At 41.7% G+C, this 19223-nt stretch overlaps 1 protein-coding gene across 3 annotated transcripts in view; it reads right to left on the bottom strand.

Annotated features, from left to right (window-relative positions):
- Positions 1-1465: 1465 nt before the first annotated feature.
- Positions 1466-19223, bottom strand: part of esyt2b (extended synaptotagmin-like protein 2b) — a 50928-nt gene continuing 33170 nt past the window's right edge. The window contains exons 13-23 of one of the 3 annotated variants that reach the window (XM_024393123.2): positions 17959-18054; positions 16126-16188; positions 13870-13944; positions 13633-13719; positions 9712-9861; positions 5361-5743; positions 5148-5246; positions 4360-4491; positions 3794-3899; positions 3126-3175; positions 1466-2702 (exon numbers count right to left, since the gene is read on the bottom strand). In XM_024393123.2, the coding sequence (XP_024248891.1) occupies positions 2657-2702; positions 3126-3175; positions 3794-3899; positions 4360-4491; positions 5148-5246; positions 5361-5743; positions 9712-9861; positions 13633-13719; positions 13870-13944; positions 16126-16188; positions 17959-18054 (1287 nt within the window). In that variant the 3' untranslated portion in view covers positions 1466-2656. Of the gene's footprint in view, positions 2703-3125; positions 3176-3793; positions 3900-4359; positions 4492-5147; positions 5247-5360; positions 5744-9711; positions 9862-13632; positions 13720-13869; positions 13945-16125; positions 16189-17148; positions 17251-17958; positions 18055-19223 lie in introns of all 3 variants that reach the window. The other 2 variants (XM_024393121.2, XM_024393125.2) reach the window with 2 other exon arrangements.

Here is a 19223-nt window from a genome sequence, read left to right as displayed (position 1 = left end):
AACAAATAATTAAAGAGCAGCAGTAAAATAACAATAGTGAGGCAATTAACAGCGGGTACGAGTACAGAGTCAATGTGTGGGGACACCGGTTGGGTATGACGCTACAAGCTTGGCACGCCTGTATTTGGGGAGTTTCTCTCATTCTTCTCAGCAGATCCTCTCAAGCTCTGTCAGGTTGGATGGGGAGGGTCGCTGCACATTATTTTCAGATCTCTCCAGAGATGATCAGGTTCGAGTCCGGGCTCTGGCTGGGCCACTCAAAGACATTCAGAGACTTTTCTCGAAGTCACTGCTGCGTTGTCTGGAAGGTGAACTTTCACCCCAGTCTGAGGTCCTTAGCGCTCTGGAGCAGGTTTTCATCAAGGATCTCTCTACACTTTGCTCTGTTCAACTTTCCCTCGATCCTGACCAGTCTCCCAGTAATTGCCGCTGAAAAACATTCCCACAGCATGATGCTGCTACCACCATGCTTCACCGTAGGGATGGTGCCAGATTTCCTCCAGACGTGACACTTGGCATTCAGGCCAAAAAGTTCAACCTTTGCTTCAGCAGACCAGAGAATCTTGTTTTTCATGGTCTGAGGGTCCTTTAGGTGCCTTTTGGCAAACTCCAAGCGGGCTGTCATGTGCCTTTTACTGAGGAGTGGCTTCTGTCTGGCCACTTTACCATAAAGGCCTGATTGGTGGAGTGCTGCAGAGATGGTTGCCCTTCTGGAAGGTTTTCCCATCTCCACAGAGGAGACCATCGGGTTATCGGTCACCTCCCTGACCAAGGCTCTTCTCCCTGACTGCTCAGTTTGGCCGGGTAGCCAGCTCTAGGAAGAGTCTTGGTGGTTTCTTACTTCTTCCATTTAAGAATGATGGAGTCCACTTCTTGGGGACCTTCAATGCTGCAGACATTTTTTGGTACCCTTCCTCAGATCTGTGCTTCAACACAATCCTGTCTTGGCGCTCTACAGACAATTCCTTTGACCTCATGGCTTGGTTTTTGCTCTGACATGCTCTGTCAGCTGTGGGACCTTATATAGACAGGTGTGTGCCTTTCCAAATCATGTCCAATCAATTGAATTTACCACAGGTGGATTCCAATCAAGGTGTATAAACATCTCAAGGATGATCAATGGAAACAGGATGCACCTGAGCTTAATTTAGAGTCTAATAGCAAAGGGTCTGATTCCTTATGTAAATAAGGTATTTCAAAAAAAATATTAAACCTGTTTTCATTTTGTCATTATGGGGTATTGTGTGTAGATTGATAAGGGAAAACTTTAATTTAATACATTTTAGAATAAGGCTGTAATGTAACAAAATGTGGAAAAAGTCAAGGGGTCTGAATACTTTCCGAATGCACTGTAAATTCAGTAGGCTAACAGCCTCACAAAGGCTAACAATGAATATAGGGCCAGGCAACTTTTCACAGGGGAGTCAAGTCATTGCAGTCAACAACAACAACAACAACACCTCAAAACAAGATACTTTTTTAATTAAAGAGAAACAACTGTTTATTATTCAAAACAAACCATGAATATACTTATTCCAAACTTGAAAACTATTGATGCTAAAAGGTTCCATGTACATTTGTGAATGTGAAGGTGTTTAATGTTAATAAGGCACAGGAAAGATAACTGACAGAGGATTTAAGATGTTTGTAATGCACAACATGGAAGTGTTTCAAGATAAAACAGTATTCACTGTATGGCTTTTACGTACAGGAGTAGCCTACGGCACATTCTGTCATCATTCTGACCATAACGTCTGGTGTAAGAAACCATTCATATATTATCCTCTATTAATTTACAAATGATGTATTACAATAATCAAACTCTTATCTCTATTTAGATATAATGTACACCAGAGCAGAACATATCCCCGCCCTGACATATACCCCTCCATCTCAACATAATTCTATATTGCACTGAATCCCTCAAAATATACAGTGTAGAATATACTGAACCACAATTTCATCCTTTTTAGATGTGCATTCAGTGGTAGGATTTTGAATCACTGTACTAGTAATTGATGTTTATTAGCATGAAGAAAACACATGGAAGTAAACAAAGACCAAATAAACACTGCATGACAAAAATACATACAACAAATGAACTGATCATCCATATGTTCATGGCTTGTAACTACCATAGTAGCCATACCTGTCCCTTTGATGAGAATTCGTTCATCAATAGATATGGAGTCCATTCAATGTCAAATAAAAAATAAAATAGGATTTCAACATAATTTCCTTCAATAGTAACAAATAAAAATGAAAAATTAATTAGTCCATTTTAGCCCAGTTATACATGTATAAACATTGACAACTTAGAAAAAAGGCAGTAAAATGTGCTTTTTTTTTTTTGTTGACACATGAACCTACATTTTCTGATAAACGTTTTGCTTTTAACAGGACAATTTTGCGAAACTTTTGACGTCGTTGAATCGTGCAGGGACAGCATTTTACAGTCAACCTGAAGTTGTATCTCTACTCAGGTCGACATGATAAAGCACACGAATTTAAATGGCAAAACAAATCGAAAGAAGAGGAAAATGATGTGCCCTTTGATAAGCGATAACACTATGTGAAAGCAGAGTGTGTTCCCATGAATGTCAATTGGTGTTTGTGATGATGGAGGTGCGGTCTTCCTGTGTCATTCTCTACCTCTCTATGCCTGGACTGTTTTGCGGTTGCCATCTTCAGTCAGATCATACCTACATGACAAGACAAGGAGTGAAAACACCAGTGGAGTGGACAAATGGCAATGGCAGAAACTAAAACATGACTAACAAATACAATCCAAAGCTAATCAAACTTTATTTGTCACATGCGCCGAATACAACAAGTGTAGACCTTACCGTGAAATGCTTACTTTCAAGCCCTTAAGTAAGCATTTCACGGCAAAGTCTACACTTGTTGTATTCGGAGGCATGTTACAAATAAAGTTTGATTTGATTTTGATTGTATTTGTATCATAATAGATACAGATGATTTTTTTTCGAGCAATTGTCTCACACCCAAAGATGTAATCATGGAATAAACAACCTAGTTCATTTCACCAAATCAAATTTGTATCAAATGATAACACAAATACAACACAGAGCTGACAATACAAATTGGGTAAAGGAGCATCTTACCATTGTGTCCAGCCCTTGGATATATCCTCAACACTCAAATCCACCATCACCTATTGTAAGTACAGTCGCATTGCAGGAGTCAACAACAATCAGATAATTCATCATGAAAATAAAAGTTGTTCATTTTATAGTACAACAATGTTGTGTCCCAAATGGCACCCTTTTCCCAACACAGTGCGCTCATAGGGCTCTGAAGTATTGCACTATATAGTGATGGATTCTGACTTCTAACCTTGAAAATATGAAACATCCTTATTCGTGTCACTGAGGGAGAGAGGGGAATGTGGAACATTTGCATTCTGTCAGAATATGATATTGTTAGACATCAGGGATCCTATGGGAAGGAGAAGGGCCACAGTCTGGTACAAGATAACAGGACAGCCGTTGGGGAGGAGTGTGGAACTTGGGGCCAGGGTCAGGTCAGATGAAGTGAGGAAGAACTGATCACTAAAGTTCTGTCTAGCAACTGAGGTGTATTGGCTGTTCAGATGTGTAAGGAGGAAAATTCACCGAAATGTATACCTGTGCTGGTGGAACCATGTCTTTGTCTTACGCAGCTGTGTGACCCAGTGGGTGAGTAAACTTGGTTTGAGCTTTACTAATCGTGAACTCTTGATTTAGAATAGGGTGCCATTTGGAACAGACTATCTTTTGTGAGGAGACACTACCTTCCCGAGGAGTCCTCTGTGTTTGGACAGTATACTCCCTCCGTTCTTCACAGCGATGTCCAGAGTTCTCCTGTGCAGCTCCACCATGGACACACTGAACTCAAACCTGCAGATGAACAAAACACACACTTTAGGATTCTCCTTTGTTTATTTCTGAGTGATGATTTCCTACTGCAGTGATACTGGGTGATGAATGAATATAATGCATGATGTGATGAATTTTTGCGATGGTTAAATAGTTGCATAATGTAGGAGGTGGCCATAGAGATTGATAAGGAAAAACTTTAATTTAATACATTTTAGAATAAGGCTGTAACATAACAAAATGTGTAAAAAGTCAAGGGGTCTGAATACTTTCCGAATGGACTGTAAATTCAGTAGGCGAACAGCCTCACAAAGAACAATGAATATAGGGCCAGGCAAATTTTCACAGGGGAGTCAAGTCATTGCAGTCAACAACAACACCTCAAAACAAGATACTTTTTTAATTAAATAGAAATTACTTAAAAGATCTATATGTAATTCTATGAAGGTGGCCTACAGTGAACGTCCGAGTCAGAACTCACGTTTGATCATACACAGGGTTCAGGGTTTTCTTTATGGTGCTGGTTTTCCTCCGGCCTGTCCGGCTCTTGTCAGGGAGCAAGTAAACCCGAACGAAAGGATCTGATCCATCCTTAGTGAACGCAATGAGGTTTCTGAGGGCAAAATGTACAGGGGTCATTCAGGCACATTGAAATCTGAACAGAGTATGTCCTGATATCGTGGTAATTGAAATGAACACAAAGGGGCGGTTTCCTGGACACAAATTAAGCTTAGTCTTTGACTAAGGCACTTTCAATGGAGAATCTCCCCCCTTTTTCGATATTGTCTCATTGCTGCAACTCCCCAACGCGCTCGGGAGAGGCGAAGGTCGAGTCATGCTTCCTCCGAAACATGACCCGCCAAACCACGTTCCATAACACCAGCCCGCTAAACCCAGAAGCTAGATGCACCAATGTGGCGGAGGAAACATCATCCAACTGACGACCGAAATCAGTCTGCAGGCGCCCGGACCGACACGAAGGAGTCGCCAGAGCGTGATGAGCCAAGTAAAGCCCCCCCGGCCGAACACTCCGCTAACCCAGAAGACGCTGGGCCAATTGTGCACCGCCCTATGGGACTCCCCGTCACGGCCGGTTGTGACACAGCCTGGGGTCAAACCCGGGTCTGTAGTGACACCTCAAGCACTGTGATGCAGTACCTTAGACCGCTGCTCCACCCGGGAAGTCTAGGACAAGGCATAATCTGTGTCCAGGAACCTGGCCTATACAGTATATTTGGCTAGTCTAGTGTGATACATGAGGCCACTGACCGACAGGCGTGCACCACCACGATGAGCTTGTTCCTCTGGGAGCTGTGGCGGACAGTCAGCTGGATCTCCCCCAGGGGGTATGGACTAGGGGCAGACCCACTGAAAATGCAACACAGCACAGATTATGGATTTGACTTTCCCTTCAATAGTGATTGTGTGTGTGTGTGTGTGTGTGTGCATGTGTGTGCACGTGAGTGTGTGTGTGGGATTTACTTCTGCAGCTGCCTGAGCCTCTGCTGCAGCTCTTGGGTGGCGAAGGGTAGGGAGATGTCCGAGGCCAGGCTGGCCATGGAGTCCTTATGGGGTAGGTGTTTCTGGGAGTTGGATATGGTGGTGCTCAGGTTGGAAGTGCTCCTGATAGAGGTGCTCCTGATGGGGCTGCCTCCGTACGGCTCCTCCTTTCGCTCCTCCCTGCGATGGAGGGAGTGGGTGGAGGCCTCCATGGGTGGTGTTGGGGTGGTGTAGGCTGGGGGGAGCGGCGACTCCGATGCGGAGAGTCTCTGGGAGGGGACGGTGGGTTTGACCTCGCTGGCTTTCCTCACCTGGACAGAGGAGAGCTGGTCCGATGCACTTGTCTGCTTCTCCAGGCACAGAACCTACGACACAGACGAGCAGAGCACAGTACCTTAAGAATACTGTACACTGTAATGGAAAACTGTAAATATATGGGAATTTGGGGGTCTACAGTAAAATACTCTGAAATGTTTTGCTGCAGCATGCTGTCAATTCTAAAGCATTGTGGGAAAATGTGGGCGGGGCAAAGTATTGCTCTATTTTGAGAGGTCCTGTAATACCACCATCTTTGGAGCACCAAAAACACTTTTGACCACTAGTGGGTGCCTGGTATTGTTGTTTCTGGCTCATTAACATATTTTGAAGATTGATAGATGTGTTGCACCCGTGATTGAGAATGCTATACCAATTGAATTCCTATGTGGTTATAGTGCCCCATCAATTTGTATAGGGAACAGTTTGGACTGGCAGCAAGTCTTCCAGAAAATTGGAACGGAAATGGAGCTCCACCTGGAGCTTCCATCTAGCTTGGAAAGACAACATCAAAAAGCCTTCACCGCTGCTCGATCAGCTGACTTTTCCAACTTGATTAAGGAGAATAAAAACAGTCCAGCTGCTTATTGGACCCTATTCTAACTAACGACTAAAAGAGCTACTTCCTGTGCTTGGTCCTCCTATGTTGAACACAACAAATGGATGGGGCCACAGTGTCTCCTGACCCCTCCTGCCTCCAGTATTTATGCTGCAGTAGTTTGTGTCGAGGTTCTAGGGTCAGTTTGTAATATCTGGAGTACTTCTCCTGTCCTATTCGGTGTCCTGTGTGAATTTAAGTGTGCTCTCTCTAATTCTCTCTTTCTCTCTCTCGAAGGACCTGAGCCCTAGGACCATGCCTCAGGACTACCTGACATGATGACTCCTTGTTGTCCCCAGTCCTGGACTGGCCACCCCACATAGACTGGTTCCTCTCTAGGTTTCTTCCTAGGTTTTGGCCTTTCTAGGGAGTTTTTCCTAGCCACCGTGCTTCTACACCTGCATTGCTTGCTGTTTGGGGTTTTAGGCTGGGTGTCTGTACAGCACTTTGAGATATCAGCTGATGTACGAAGGGCTATATAAATAAATCTTATTTGATTTTAAATGACTCCCTATCCTCCGGATGTGTACCAAACTCACTAAAAGTGGCAGAAATAAAGATTTTCCTGTAAAAGCCAAACCTTGACCCGGAAACTTTTAAAACTGAAAAAGCTGCTCATCAACTTGCTGCCTTCATGAAGACAAATAATATATATAAAACTCTCCAGTCTGGTTTTAGACCCCATCATAGTACTGAGATCGCACTCGTGAAGTTGGTTAATTACCTTTTCATGGCATCAGACCAAGGCTCTGCTCCTGTCCTCGTGCTCCTGTCGCTTTAGACACCATCGATCACCACATTCTTTTGGAGAGATTGGAAACCCTAATTGGTCTACACAGAAGTTCTGGCCAAGTTTAGATCTTATCTGTCGGAAAGATATCAGTTTGTTTCTGTAGATGGTTTGTCCTTTAAGTTTCGGTGTTCCGCAAGCTTCCGTTTTAGGACCATTATTGTTTGCACAATATTCTACCTCTTGGGGATGTCATTCGGAAACACAATGTCAACTTTCACTGCTATGCAGATGACACACAGCTGTACATTTCGAAGAAACATGGTTAAGCCCCAAAATTGCCTACCCTGGAAGCCTGTGTTTCAGACGTAAGGTCATTTTTTAACTGAGATAAAACAGAGATGTTAGTTCTAGGTTCCAAGCAACGAAGAGATCTGCAGTTTGATCTTGATGGTTGTACAGTCATCTCAAATAAAACTGATGGACCTGCTCTGGACCCTGATCTCTCTTTTGATGAACATATCAAAAATATTTAAAAGGGCAGCTTTTTTCCATCTTCGTAACATTGCAAAAATCCGAAACATTTTGTCCAAAAATTAATTAATTAGCTAATACATGCTTTTGTTTCTTCAAGATTAGACTACTGCAATGCTCTACTCACAGGCTACCGGACAAAGCACTAAATACACATCAGATACTGCTAAATACAGCTGCTAGAATCTTGACAAGAACCCTCCAAAAATATCATAATACTCAAGTGCTAGCCTCTGGCTTCCTGTTAAGGCTAGGGCTGATTTCAAGGTTTTAACTGAAAACCTACAAAGCATTATATGGATTTGCTCCTACCTAACTCTCCAATTTGGTACTGCTGTAGATACCTACACATACACTTTGGTCACAAGACGCAGACCTCCATATTGTTCCTAGAAGCAAACAGCTGGAAGCAGGGCTTTCTCCAATAGAGTTCTATTTCTATGGAATGGTCTCACTCAATCAACACTCAATCCAACACTCAATCCAGAGAGAGATGCAGACTTGGTCTCAACCTTTAAGTATTTACTGAAGACTCTTCAGTAGGTTCTATGATTGAGTGTTGTCTGGCCCAGGGGTGCGAAGGTGAATGGCAAGGCACTGGAGTGACGAACGCCTCTTGCTGTCTCTGCCTGGCCGGCTTCCCTCTCTCCACTGGGATTCTTTGCCACTGACCCGATTACGGGGCTGAGGCATTGGCTTGCTAGTGCTCTCACATGCCGTCCCAAGGAGGGGTGTATCATATCGGGCCAGGCTTTTTTCCGCTATACTGAACTTGAGTGGGTTGAGTCACTGACGTGATCTTCCTGTCCCCTGACCCCCCCCGTCTCAATCTCCAGTATCTATGCAGCAATAGTCTATGTGACAGGGGACTAGGGTGTGTCCTAACTGGTGTAATTCTCCTGCCTTATCTAGTGTCCATTGTAATCTTAAGTAATTCTCCCATCTCTCTCTCTCTCTGAATGCTTGGCTATGAAAAGCAAGAAAATTGACATTTACTGCTGATCTGTTGCACCCTCTATAACCACTGTGGTTATTATTTGACCCTGTTGGTCATCTATGGAAGTTTGAACATCTTGAAGAACGATCTGGCCTTAATGGTCATATACTCTTATAATCTCCACCGGGCACAGCCAGAAGAGGACTCTCTAGGTTTCTTCCTAGGTTCCTACTGTTCTAGGGAGTTTTTCCTAGCCACCATGCTTCTACATCTGCATTGCTTTCTCTTTGGGGTTGTAGGCTGGGTTTCTGTATAAGCATTTTGTAACATCTGCTGATGTAAAAAGGGCTTAATAAACACATTTGATTGATTGAAGCATTTAGGATTTCCAGCAAATTGTGTTGAAAATAGGTTTATTACCCAAGGCTTTGTTCAACACAGTGTGCATTAGTGGCACCTGCTGGTCAAAATAATTTAGAGCAGACAAATTATTATAGATGAGGTCCCACATGCCATAGCGCATGCGCGGCGTAGCCTATTTGTCTTCTACCGAAACGAATACCAAACCAATCAGGGGGTTGATCAACGAAACAAAGCTTCGGACGTAATTGATCATATGCTGATACAGGCATCAGCACACTGATTTGAAGTACACTGCTTAGCGATTTTAACGCATGCCTTGGGGCTCCGATATCAAACCTAACATCACTACTGTAATGTGTAAACACTTTACCTAGCAGCCAACCTGCTTGCACCAATCTGATTTCTTTTGATTTTCCAATGATGTCAAGCAAAGCGGCACTGAGTTTGAAGGTAGGCCTTGAAATACATCACCAGGTACACCTCCAATAGGCTAATTGACATAATTTGAGTCAATCAGAAGCTTCTAAAGCCATGACATAATTTTCTGGAATTTTCCAAGCTGTTTAAAGACACAGTCAACTTAGTGTATGTAAACTTCTGACCCACTGGAATTGTGATACAGTGAATTATAAGTGAAATAATCTGTCTGCAAACAATTGTTGGTAAAATTACTTGTGTCTTGCACAAAGTAGATGTCCTAACCGACTTGCCAAAACTATAGTTTGTTAACAAGACATTTGTGGAGTGGTTGAAAAAAGAGTTTTAATGACTAAAACCTAAGTGTATGTAATCTTCCGACTTCAACTGTACATAGGGAATAGCGTGCCATTTGGGAGGCAGCTATAAATATCCTTACCCTGAGAGCCAACTTGAGTTTGAGTGTGGAGCTGGGTCCAGAGTTCCTCAGGGAAAACTGCTGAGTAAACGTCATGTCTTCCTCTTCCAACAGACCACTCAATGGGACTGTAAGATTACCCAGGGTGCACTTGTGCTTGTCATCCTTCACCTGGGCATAGACAGTCCAACAAAGGGTTAACATATTAGATATCCTATAATTCACATACACTTACTGTAAACTCAATGTTTGACCCATCCAAAAAACATCAGATATGTCTAAAGTACATAGTGTATAGAAATACAGTGCATTCAGACCCGTTGACTTTTTCCACATTTTGCCACATATTCTCCATGTCTTCTACAAAGGATAGGAAAGGTTGCCAGATATTATAAAATGTAATTGCAGATCCCCTAATGGAGTAGTGTACTTTCTCTGGCTTGAGATGTTGCGTAACTTCCTTTATCCAATGATTAAAAGGAGGTGGAAACCGATCCTTCCACTTAAATAGTATAAGATATCTAGCTAGAAAAGTAGTAAATGCCAGCATGTTGCCGGTATAACTGTTTAGAGGGGCCTCCTGTGGTGCCACTACAAATAATGCAATAAAGGCAGAAGGTTCTATAGGTCTCTCCAGTATCTAAGAAAATGTCTCAAAAAGTGATGTCCAGAAATCTGTCCATTTCGGGCATGTCCAAAAATTGTGTAATAAAGTAGCAGGAGCCTGCTAACATCGGTCACAAGTGTGATCTATTTCTAGTCTATTGGACAATTTTGCCTTTGTGCAATTTTTTGATTTGACCTTTATTTAACAAGGCAAGTCAGTTAAGAACAAATTCTTATTTTCAATGACAGCCTAGGAACAGTGGAGTTAACTGCCTGTTCAGGGGCAGAAAGACAGATTTTGTACCTTGTCAGCTCGGGGATTTGAACTTGCAACCTTTCAGTTACTAGTCCAACGCTCTAACCACTAGGCTATCCTGCCGCAATGCAGCCGACAAACTATTTTAAATTGAGTTACAGCATGTCTTAAACATATAGATGAAGAATGTATTCTCTGAAGCATACTCTGCCAAATTTAGTCTCAAAGTTGTTCACCTAAATCCTCTTCCCATTGGTTCTTAAGAGAGTGCAGGGAATCCAGATTGTGCGAGTTTAATAACGTATAGATCAAGCTTATACCTCCTTTGATATAAGGGTTCACTTTAAAAATAGAATCTAGAAGGGAAGTAGCTGGGCCTGATGGGAAGTATGAGAGTATGAAGATACAAAACTACGCAAATTTCTAAAGAAATGGGATCGAGCAATATTGAACTTTTTTACTCACTGTCCAAAAGATACAAAATCCAAATCAATGTACAAGTCGTTCAGTGCGGAGATCCCTTTTCCGGACCAGATATGAATGCCCGGTCAAATAATGGAGAGAATGCAATGGTTCTTTAGTAAATGGGGCAGAAGTTGAAAATTCACTGAGACCAAACGATCGCCTGAACTGTTTCCAGATTTTTTTTAGAATGTTTCTTAATAGGGCTTTTAGTCTATTTGGAAACAGGCTCAGCTAATTCAAGTTTTGAGCAGAGTAAGGCAGCTAAAGAGGTGGGGCCACAGGATGAGATCTCCAGGGTCAAAAAAAAAAGAAATTAGCTTCATAGAGATCTTTCAAATTGTGTGTGACCCAAATATTTCAATTTCTGCATAGTCACTCTGAAGGGCACACGACTAACAGACGTTTGCATGGCAGAGTTTGTGGAGAATGATTCCTCAAATACGGAAAGCAAGAAAGGAGAGAGTTCATCTAGGAATTAAAAACTACAAGAATTTGCTCTGAAAATCGGGTCCAGGGGATTTACCACACTGCATAGATTTAATTGCTAACACACTCTTTTACAGAGAGCTGTTCTTCTCATTCAGCAGCTCTCTCAGGCTCAACTGTAGGAAGTTCTCAAAGAAGGTGTCGAGTAAGTTAGCATTACCAGCCGATTCCGAAGTGTATAATTGTGAGTAAAAGTTATGAAAGCATGAATTGACCTCTGAACTATCAATTGCATTTGTTACCCAGCTCGTCAGTTATCTCAGGTATGGTTTGATTTGCGGTTCTGGTGTGCTAGCTAATTGTCACGCCCTGGTCTAAGTATTTTGTGTTTTTCTTCATGTATTGGGTCAGGCCAGGGTGTGGCATGGGGTTTTTGCATTGTGGTGTGTTTTGTCTTGGGGTTTTGGTGTGTATGTATTGGGATTGTAGCTAGTGGGGTTATCTAGCAAGGTCTATGGCTGTCTGGAGTGGTTCTCAATCAGAGGCAGGTGTTTATCGTTGTCTCTGATTGGGAACCATATTTAGGCAGCCATATTCTTTGAGTTTGTCGTGGGTGATTGTCCTTAGTGTCGTTGTTCCTATCTCTTTATTTATTTACACAAGTATAGGCTGTTTCGGTTTTCGTTACGTTCTTTGTTTTGTGTTTATTCGTGTTTCACGTTGTTCATTAAACATGGATCGCAATCTACACGCTGCATTTTGGTCCGACTATCCTTCACACCTAGAAAACCGTAACAGAAATCTGCAAATGAAAAGGTTGAATATGTCATATTAAAATCCAAGATTTTATTTGTAAGTTCTCCCTAGGCGTTGAATGTTGCACTTCCTTAATGTTGCGCTGTACGAAATAATTTGGCCCCTTAGATAAGCCTTCATTGATTCCTATACAGTTGTAGGAGACATTCCAGGGGTTTGAATAAGCTCGAGAAATAGTTACATTTGAGGTGATATAAAAGAAACAAAGGTTTCTTCTGATAGCAGTAGTAGTGAGAACAAAATAACAAAACGAACCATGAAGCTGATATGAGAAGTGCAGACAGGCAACTAAACATAGAATAATAACCCACAAACTATCCAAGGCATATGGCTACCTAAATATGGTCCCCAATCAGAGACAACGATAAACAGCTGCCTCTGATTGAGAACCAGTCTAGGCAACCATAGACATAAAAACACCTAGACTGGAAAAAACCCATAAACATAAAGCCTCGTCACACCCTGACCTAACCAAAATAATAAAGAAAACAAAGATAACTAAGGTCAGGGCGTGACACATTGCAAACGGTATGTTTTTACTCATTAAAAATGGCCGCCCTTCTGGTTTTAGAATGAAAATTGGAATGATATGATTGACCGATCCACCCTCCTTTTAAACGAGAGTGGAGATGTGAACCCTTGTGGTGGCAGTATCACGCTGTGGGGATGTTTTTCAGCGGCAGGGACTGGGAGACTAGTCAGGATCTAGGGAAAGATGAACGGAGCAAAGTACAGAGATTCTTGATGAAAACCTGCTTCAGAGTACTCAGGGCCTCAGACTGGGGCGAAGGTTCACCTTCCAACAGGACAACGACCCTAAGCACACAGCCAAGACAACGCAGGAGTGGCATCGGGACAAGTCCCTGAATGTCCTTGAGTGTCCCAGCCAGAGCCCAGACTTGAACCCTATCGAACATCTCTGGAGAGACCTGAAAATAGCTGTGCAGCGATGCTCCCCATCCAACCTGACAGAGCGTGAGAGGTTCTGCAGAGAAGAATGGGAGAAACTCCCAAAATACAGGCGTGCCAAGCTTGTAGCGTCATACCCAAGAAGACTCGAGGCTGTAATTGCTGCCAAAGCTGCTTCAACAAAGTAGTGTGTAAAGGGTCTGGGGGGGTTCCAATAAATTAGCAAAAATGTCGAAAAACCTGTTTTTGCTTTGTCATTATGGGGTATTGTGTGTAGATTAATGAGAAGATATATTTTTTTTAAATCAATTTTAGAATAAGGATGAAACGTAACAGAATGTGGAAAAAGCCAAGTGGCCTGAATACTTTCCAAATGCACTGTAGATCACCTACCAGTTGTGGTATGGTGAAAAATAAATGTAAATGTACAGTACATAGTTGTTAACTAAGGTGTGGGACAGTACCTCCACTTCCAGCTCCTGCCTCCTGGGGTTATGGACAAGGAAGGAGAAGGCTTCCTCCCACATTGGCTCATTGGTCTTATAGCGGATCTGAAGACAACACATATAGAATAGAATACAATGAAATAGAATAGAATAACTGTATTTATTTAAAACATCCTCAAAGTGTAAGAGAAATATGTGGTTTTCAATGATCATTTCCAATTATCTACAGAAACCATGCCCACAGTAGTTTCTTACCTTACTCTCAAATGATTTGTTCCCAACTGTGAAATAGACATAAGGACTTGGTTCACTGCTCGTTTTCTTGCCGGACTGTGAGAGATGACCAGGAAAAGAGTGGCTCTGAACGAGTGTTACTAAGACATAAACACACACTGAAAACATTGTTATTCTTTAGCTAATTGTAGTAACAAAGTTATTATACAGTAGAAACACACTGAAAATCACTGATAAAATGGGTAGAAGTGTCTATCCTGAGATAAAAGAGAATATCATTTAGGCTGCATCCCAAATGGTTCCCTATTCCTTATTTATAATTTTTGGGGGGGAAATGCACAGTAGCTAGGAAATGGTCAACCTTGGTCTTAATTCTTCATTCTGATTTCAAGCTCCTTCTCAGCTTTGAAATCCAAGAACTTTCACTGTTGGCAACCGGTTTATAATAGATACCGTGTGCATATAACAATGTGTGTTTCCCAAATGCCACCATATTCCCTGTGTAGTGCACTACTTTTGAGGAAGGCCCATACCGTAGGCTCTGGTTAAACGTAATGCACTATATAGATAATAGGGTGCCATTTTGGACACATCGAGTGTATGAGTCTAAAGTTACCAAACTTAAGTGCATCCCTACCTCCTGGAAATGGCTTTAGTCTGATAAAAAAAAGATTGATTTATAAAACAGCCTGAGAGAGACACAACCCCAAACTATCACATGCCAGAATATGTTTTTAGTCAGAAGTCAAAAGGAATGGTTAAATGCAGATTTCCATTCAGGACAAATTATTGTATTAGTCCAAGCTCTATATTAAAATGTGCATACTCTAAAAAATGCTGGGTAAAAAACAACTCAGCGCTGCATAAATCGTGGACAGAACACATTTTGGGTTATTTCAACCAAGCCAGTTGGGTCACTTAGTTGGGTTGCTTTCTTTGAAGACTGGAGGTGTGGCTTAGTAGGGGCATGACTTTCATATAGTTATTTTTGGTCACTCGTGATAGTAAATGTCATTCAGGTTAATCTGTTCTATTGTATTGCCATCACATGTTAAGATTAAGCAATGACACTTTTGTAGCTTTAATGAGGTTTATAGAGTTTTTCAACTGGCCATGCATATTCCCATGTTGATATAGTTACCACTTTGTTATAATATTTAAAAAGATGTTTGTTAAATTTATATTAATATATGTAATGTGCAAAAATATTGAATGAAAATGTTGATTTGCAATGTACAAACTCAACATGAACAAGAATTACCTTTACTTTCATGGGTGGCCAAAAATAATTATCTGGAAGCTCACCCCCAGGCCATGTCTTCTTTAAATATAAATGTAATAACATTATTACTTAAACATTATAACAAAGTGGTAACTCTCCCAACATTGGGATATGCATAGGCACTTGAGGAACTCATACTCTTGTGTAAACCCCATAAAAGCTACAAAAGTGTGCGCAACCTTAACATATGATGACAATACAACAGAACATGAACCATAATTACGTATACCTGCACGGGTGGCCAAAAATAACTGAAATCCACAACCTACTAAGCCACGCATCCAGTCTTCTGATTTTGCAGGGTCATAGCTCAATAACCCAGCATCAATAACCCCAAAATCAAATTGGTTGGGTCAACTGGTTGGGTCAAAATAACCCAACATGTGTTCTGTCCAATATTTACCCAAATTGGGTTGTTTTTAACCCAGCATATTTTTGAGTGTAGAGGGTGAGTGAGGTTTTGATTTCTCGTCCCCCTCTAGTTCTATCTCTCCCTCTTTCTTCATCTACCAAATGACCATGTTTTGAGCTTTGATGAACATTATAGTGCATGTCATTAAACATGTGGCCATTTTGTATCAAGCGTCTCAGAGTAGGAGCTCTGATTTTGCATTTAAGATCACAATGAATAAGATTACATGACAGAGGGACCTGGATCAGCAGTCTAATACTCTGAGATGCTCGATGCATACGGCCCCTGGTTTGTAAAGGTCCAGGTATGTGAAAAATCCAGTTCTCATAGTGTGCAGTAAATTAAATGCTGTAATGTGATGCTTGAAGCGATAAAAGAGTACAGACAGACATAGACAGAGTGATCACCCATCTCCAAGCGTGAATGAACAATTACTCACAATGAATAAACAATGCGTTTACCATTAAATGAGCAAAATAATCTAAGTCAATTTGGATGGAACAAAGTAAGGACGGGCACAGACTGAGACCATTATAAGCTCTCTGTGTGTGCTGGCATGCATCATCCCACTTTCTTACTTTACCTTCAGAGATTTATAGACAGAGGCTTGTTTCAACACGTCATGGTTGAAATTAAACCGGTCGCTCTTTAATCCAAAGGGGGGGAGGGAGAAAAATCACATCCGGAGTTAGTAGGACGAGGGGACGGAGTACGATTAGGTTTAGCTTTGGTCCAGGATGTCGCTAGTGAGCGTGTAGCCGAACGACGGGCTGGACCAGAGCTAGATTAGGTTGTCTTAAAGTGGTATGAAAACAACAACAATCCAGAGAGAATGGAAAAGGAAAGGAGACAGCCAAGAAACAAAGCAAGAGGATTGTCCAAGATATAAATAAAAAAAGGTCCATCTATGAACAATAGAGAACAAAGCAGACATTACAACGAATGGAGAAGGCAGTATAAAAGAAAAGCTGTACGGTGAATGAAAAGATTCTTCTATTCGAGAGAAGCTATAGAATTAATTGCTGGGAGAACCTTGTGATGGGGGATGTTGTTTAGCTCAAGCTAATAAGAGATCTGACAGTATTTCAATATTCTCTGACTTAGACTTAACTGTCCACTAGACAGACACTAAAAGCAACAGCCGTCAACACATCCTTAAAGTAAATGCGCCACAAATAGCACCCTCAATCAAATACCCTGAGACCTTCAAATCAATAGTTATTGGAAACCACATTGTCCCTGCCTGCACCTTGTTGTTGGATGAAAGATGAAGCACTATCCTCTATCCTGAGTTATTGGAATTATTATTTAGTCTATAAAGATAAAAATATTCATGATCTACCCGGTATCGAAAATTGGATAATAATATTATTGGATTTAGAACCATGCAGCAGAGTCAATCGACATGCTTTATGGTACAAGACTCACTGCAGTAGGTCTGTTACCTAGCTCTGGTCCAGGGCGTCATTCGGCTACGCTTCCACTACCTTAGTGATAGTAAGAGCGCAGCCGAACGACGCCCTGCACCAGAGATAGTCTGTTACGGTTCAACCCCACCACACACTACTAATGCTAACTCTAGGATGCAGAGTACTGGAGGACTCACAAATAAGGTTCTATACATTGAGGTATTGTTCTCACAAAATACTAGGCCAGATGCTCTCCTCTCTTTTAAGTTTCCACACCCAAAGCTCCCTGTAAAGACGCTCTTTATAGGGAAAGAACAGGGAGAGAAGAATTAAATAAAATATGGCTAAGACGCTAAAGAGGCTAAGACTCTGACAGGCTCATTTAAGTGTTGACTGTCTTGGGCTGATATTGACCCATATCTGTGGGCCAAGGTCAAAGGTAAATGACAGTGTTGAAGGAGACAAAAAAAGGAGTTTAAAACAGACAGATACAAAGATGAATCCATTGAGGTGCTCATGTGACGTTAAAGGCGTGGAAGACCAGATAGACAGGGGTCGAGATGAACAGTCAACTATGGCATGTGGACTAAACTTCAGTGCGATGTTTGCACAACTACACGTGAAAATGTGTAACTGAAAAGGCTTTCTGAGCTGCGTTAAAAATATTTCGGAAACATTATTTTCATGTTCAATTTGGCGTGATTCACAATAGCTCCCTTGGGCGGAGTAGAATATGTCCAGAAATATATTACATTGTTCTCTGTGTCCTTATTCACATCATGTCATAGGCCAACATTTGTTAACATTCACAGGAATGTGTATGGCATGGGAACAATTCACATCATTCTACAGTAAATGTAATCATGTACAGTATGCCAAATCAACCGTCCTGTAATTAGCTTTAATTTGCAGCAATTCAATCATTTTGTGCCTCACTCCACCACCAGAACAGTCCTTCAACCCTAAACCACTTTAACTGAACAGTCCTGTCATCCAGCTCCACTCACCGGCAGGTTCTTTGCCGAGTCCAAGTACACCACCAGGAGAGCAGACGAGAGTCCATCATTGGCCAGGCTTCTGTCAGCTCGCACGCTCCTCAACACCTGATTGGATAGGAGAGACAGGCGGAGGTCACTACTGAGACAAACTGGACTAGGAGAAGTGGCCTTCTAATTCACGTCTAACTGTAATACACGTGACAATAGCAAGACCGAGAGAGACAGGCTAAGTCAAGGTGTTCAAGCTAGCCTGCTGGTACGATGCCATTATATACGCCTGGGCTTGTCTTGAATTATCATACGATTGGGAAGGGGGGGTCAGAACCCAAATTGAAAAGATAAGGGGTTGCCTGTGTGTGCTAAATGGGGCCGATTCCGACCCGTTTTATGCACTTCTCTCTCTATTTGTATTCTGACCTTTAACTTAAGCATGAGAATAGCATGCTATTCACCCGCTATTCGTTTTGGGGTGGAGATCTAAGAAATTAAGGTAAATAAGGTCGAGCAAACCAAGTGGGAAAATTATCTACTTTCTTTTTTTCCAATAGAAATAACAGCAATTCTCCATGCAGTGGTATTTATAATTGACAATAGCATTTGATAAGAGCTAGGTCAGTGAGTAATCCATTTGTAGAAGAGGATTGTAAATACACATTGCAATCGTTTTAGATGATTTTTCCTGATGATCTCTGGACACGAATGTGAAACCAGTCATATGGATGCAAACTGAAAATCGTATCAACATGACATGTGGCCCCTTTTCCAAAAGCGAAGTGGGCTATAAATAGCTGTGCTGATATTCCAAATTTTAATTGTGTGCCCTCAATTTGAGTGGCATGAAATTTGGAGACCCAAGCTATAGGCTCCTGTAGGGATGAACCTGCTGAGTTGATGTACGCGCTTTAAAATGTTTTCATTATTGTTAGGTTCTAAATAGACAAAGTACAAAAACTAACGGACACTTAAGCTCAAACCAAGTTTATTCACCCACTGGGTCATACAGCTGCATAAGACAAAGAACATATTCACACATGCAGTGATATTTAACCCTTTCTCCTATGCTGAGCCCCTCCTTACACATCTGAACAGCCAATACACCTCTGTTGCTATCCAGAACATTAGTGATATATGTTCTTCCTCACTTCATTTAACCTGACCTCTGCCCAAAATCCTCACTCCTCCCCAACTCATGGCTGTCATGGTGACTTGTACCAGACTGTGTCTCTTCTCCTCCCATAGGATTCCCTGATGGCTAACAATAACATATCCTGACA

This window comes from Oncorhynchus tshawytscha, linkage group LG29 (assembly GCF_018296145.1).
Source record: "Oncorhynchus tshawytscha isolate Ot180627B linkage group LG29, Otsh_v2.0, whole genome shotgun sequence".
NCBI lineage: Eukaryota > Metazoa > Chordata > Actinopteri > Salmoniformes > Salmonidae > Oncorhynchus > Oncorhynchus tshawytscha.
The sequence above is the reverse complement of the archived record's forward strand: the minus strand, read 5'-3'. Positions and strand labels throughout refer to the sequence as shown.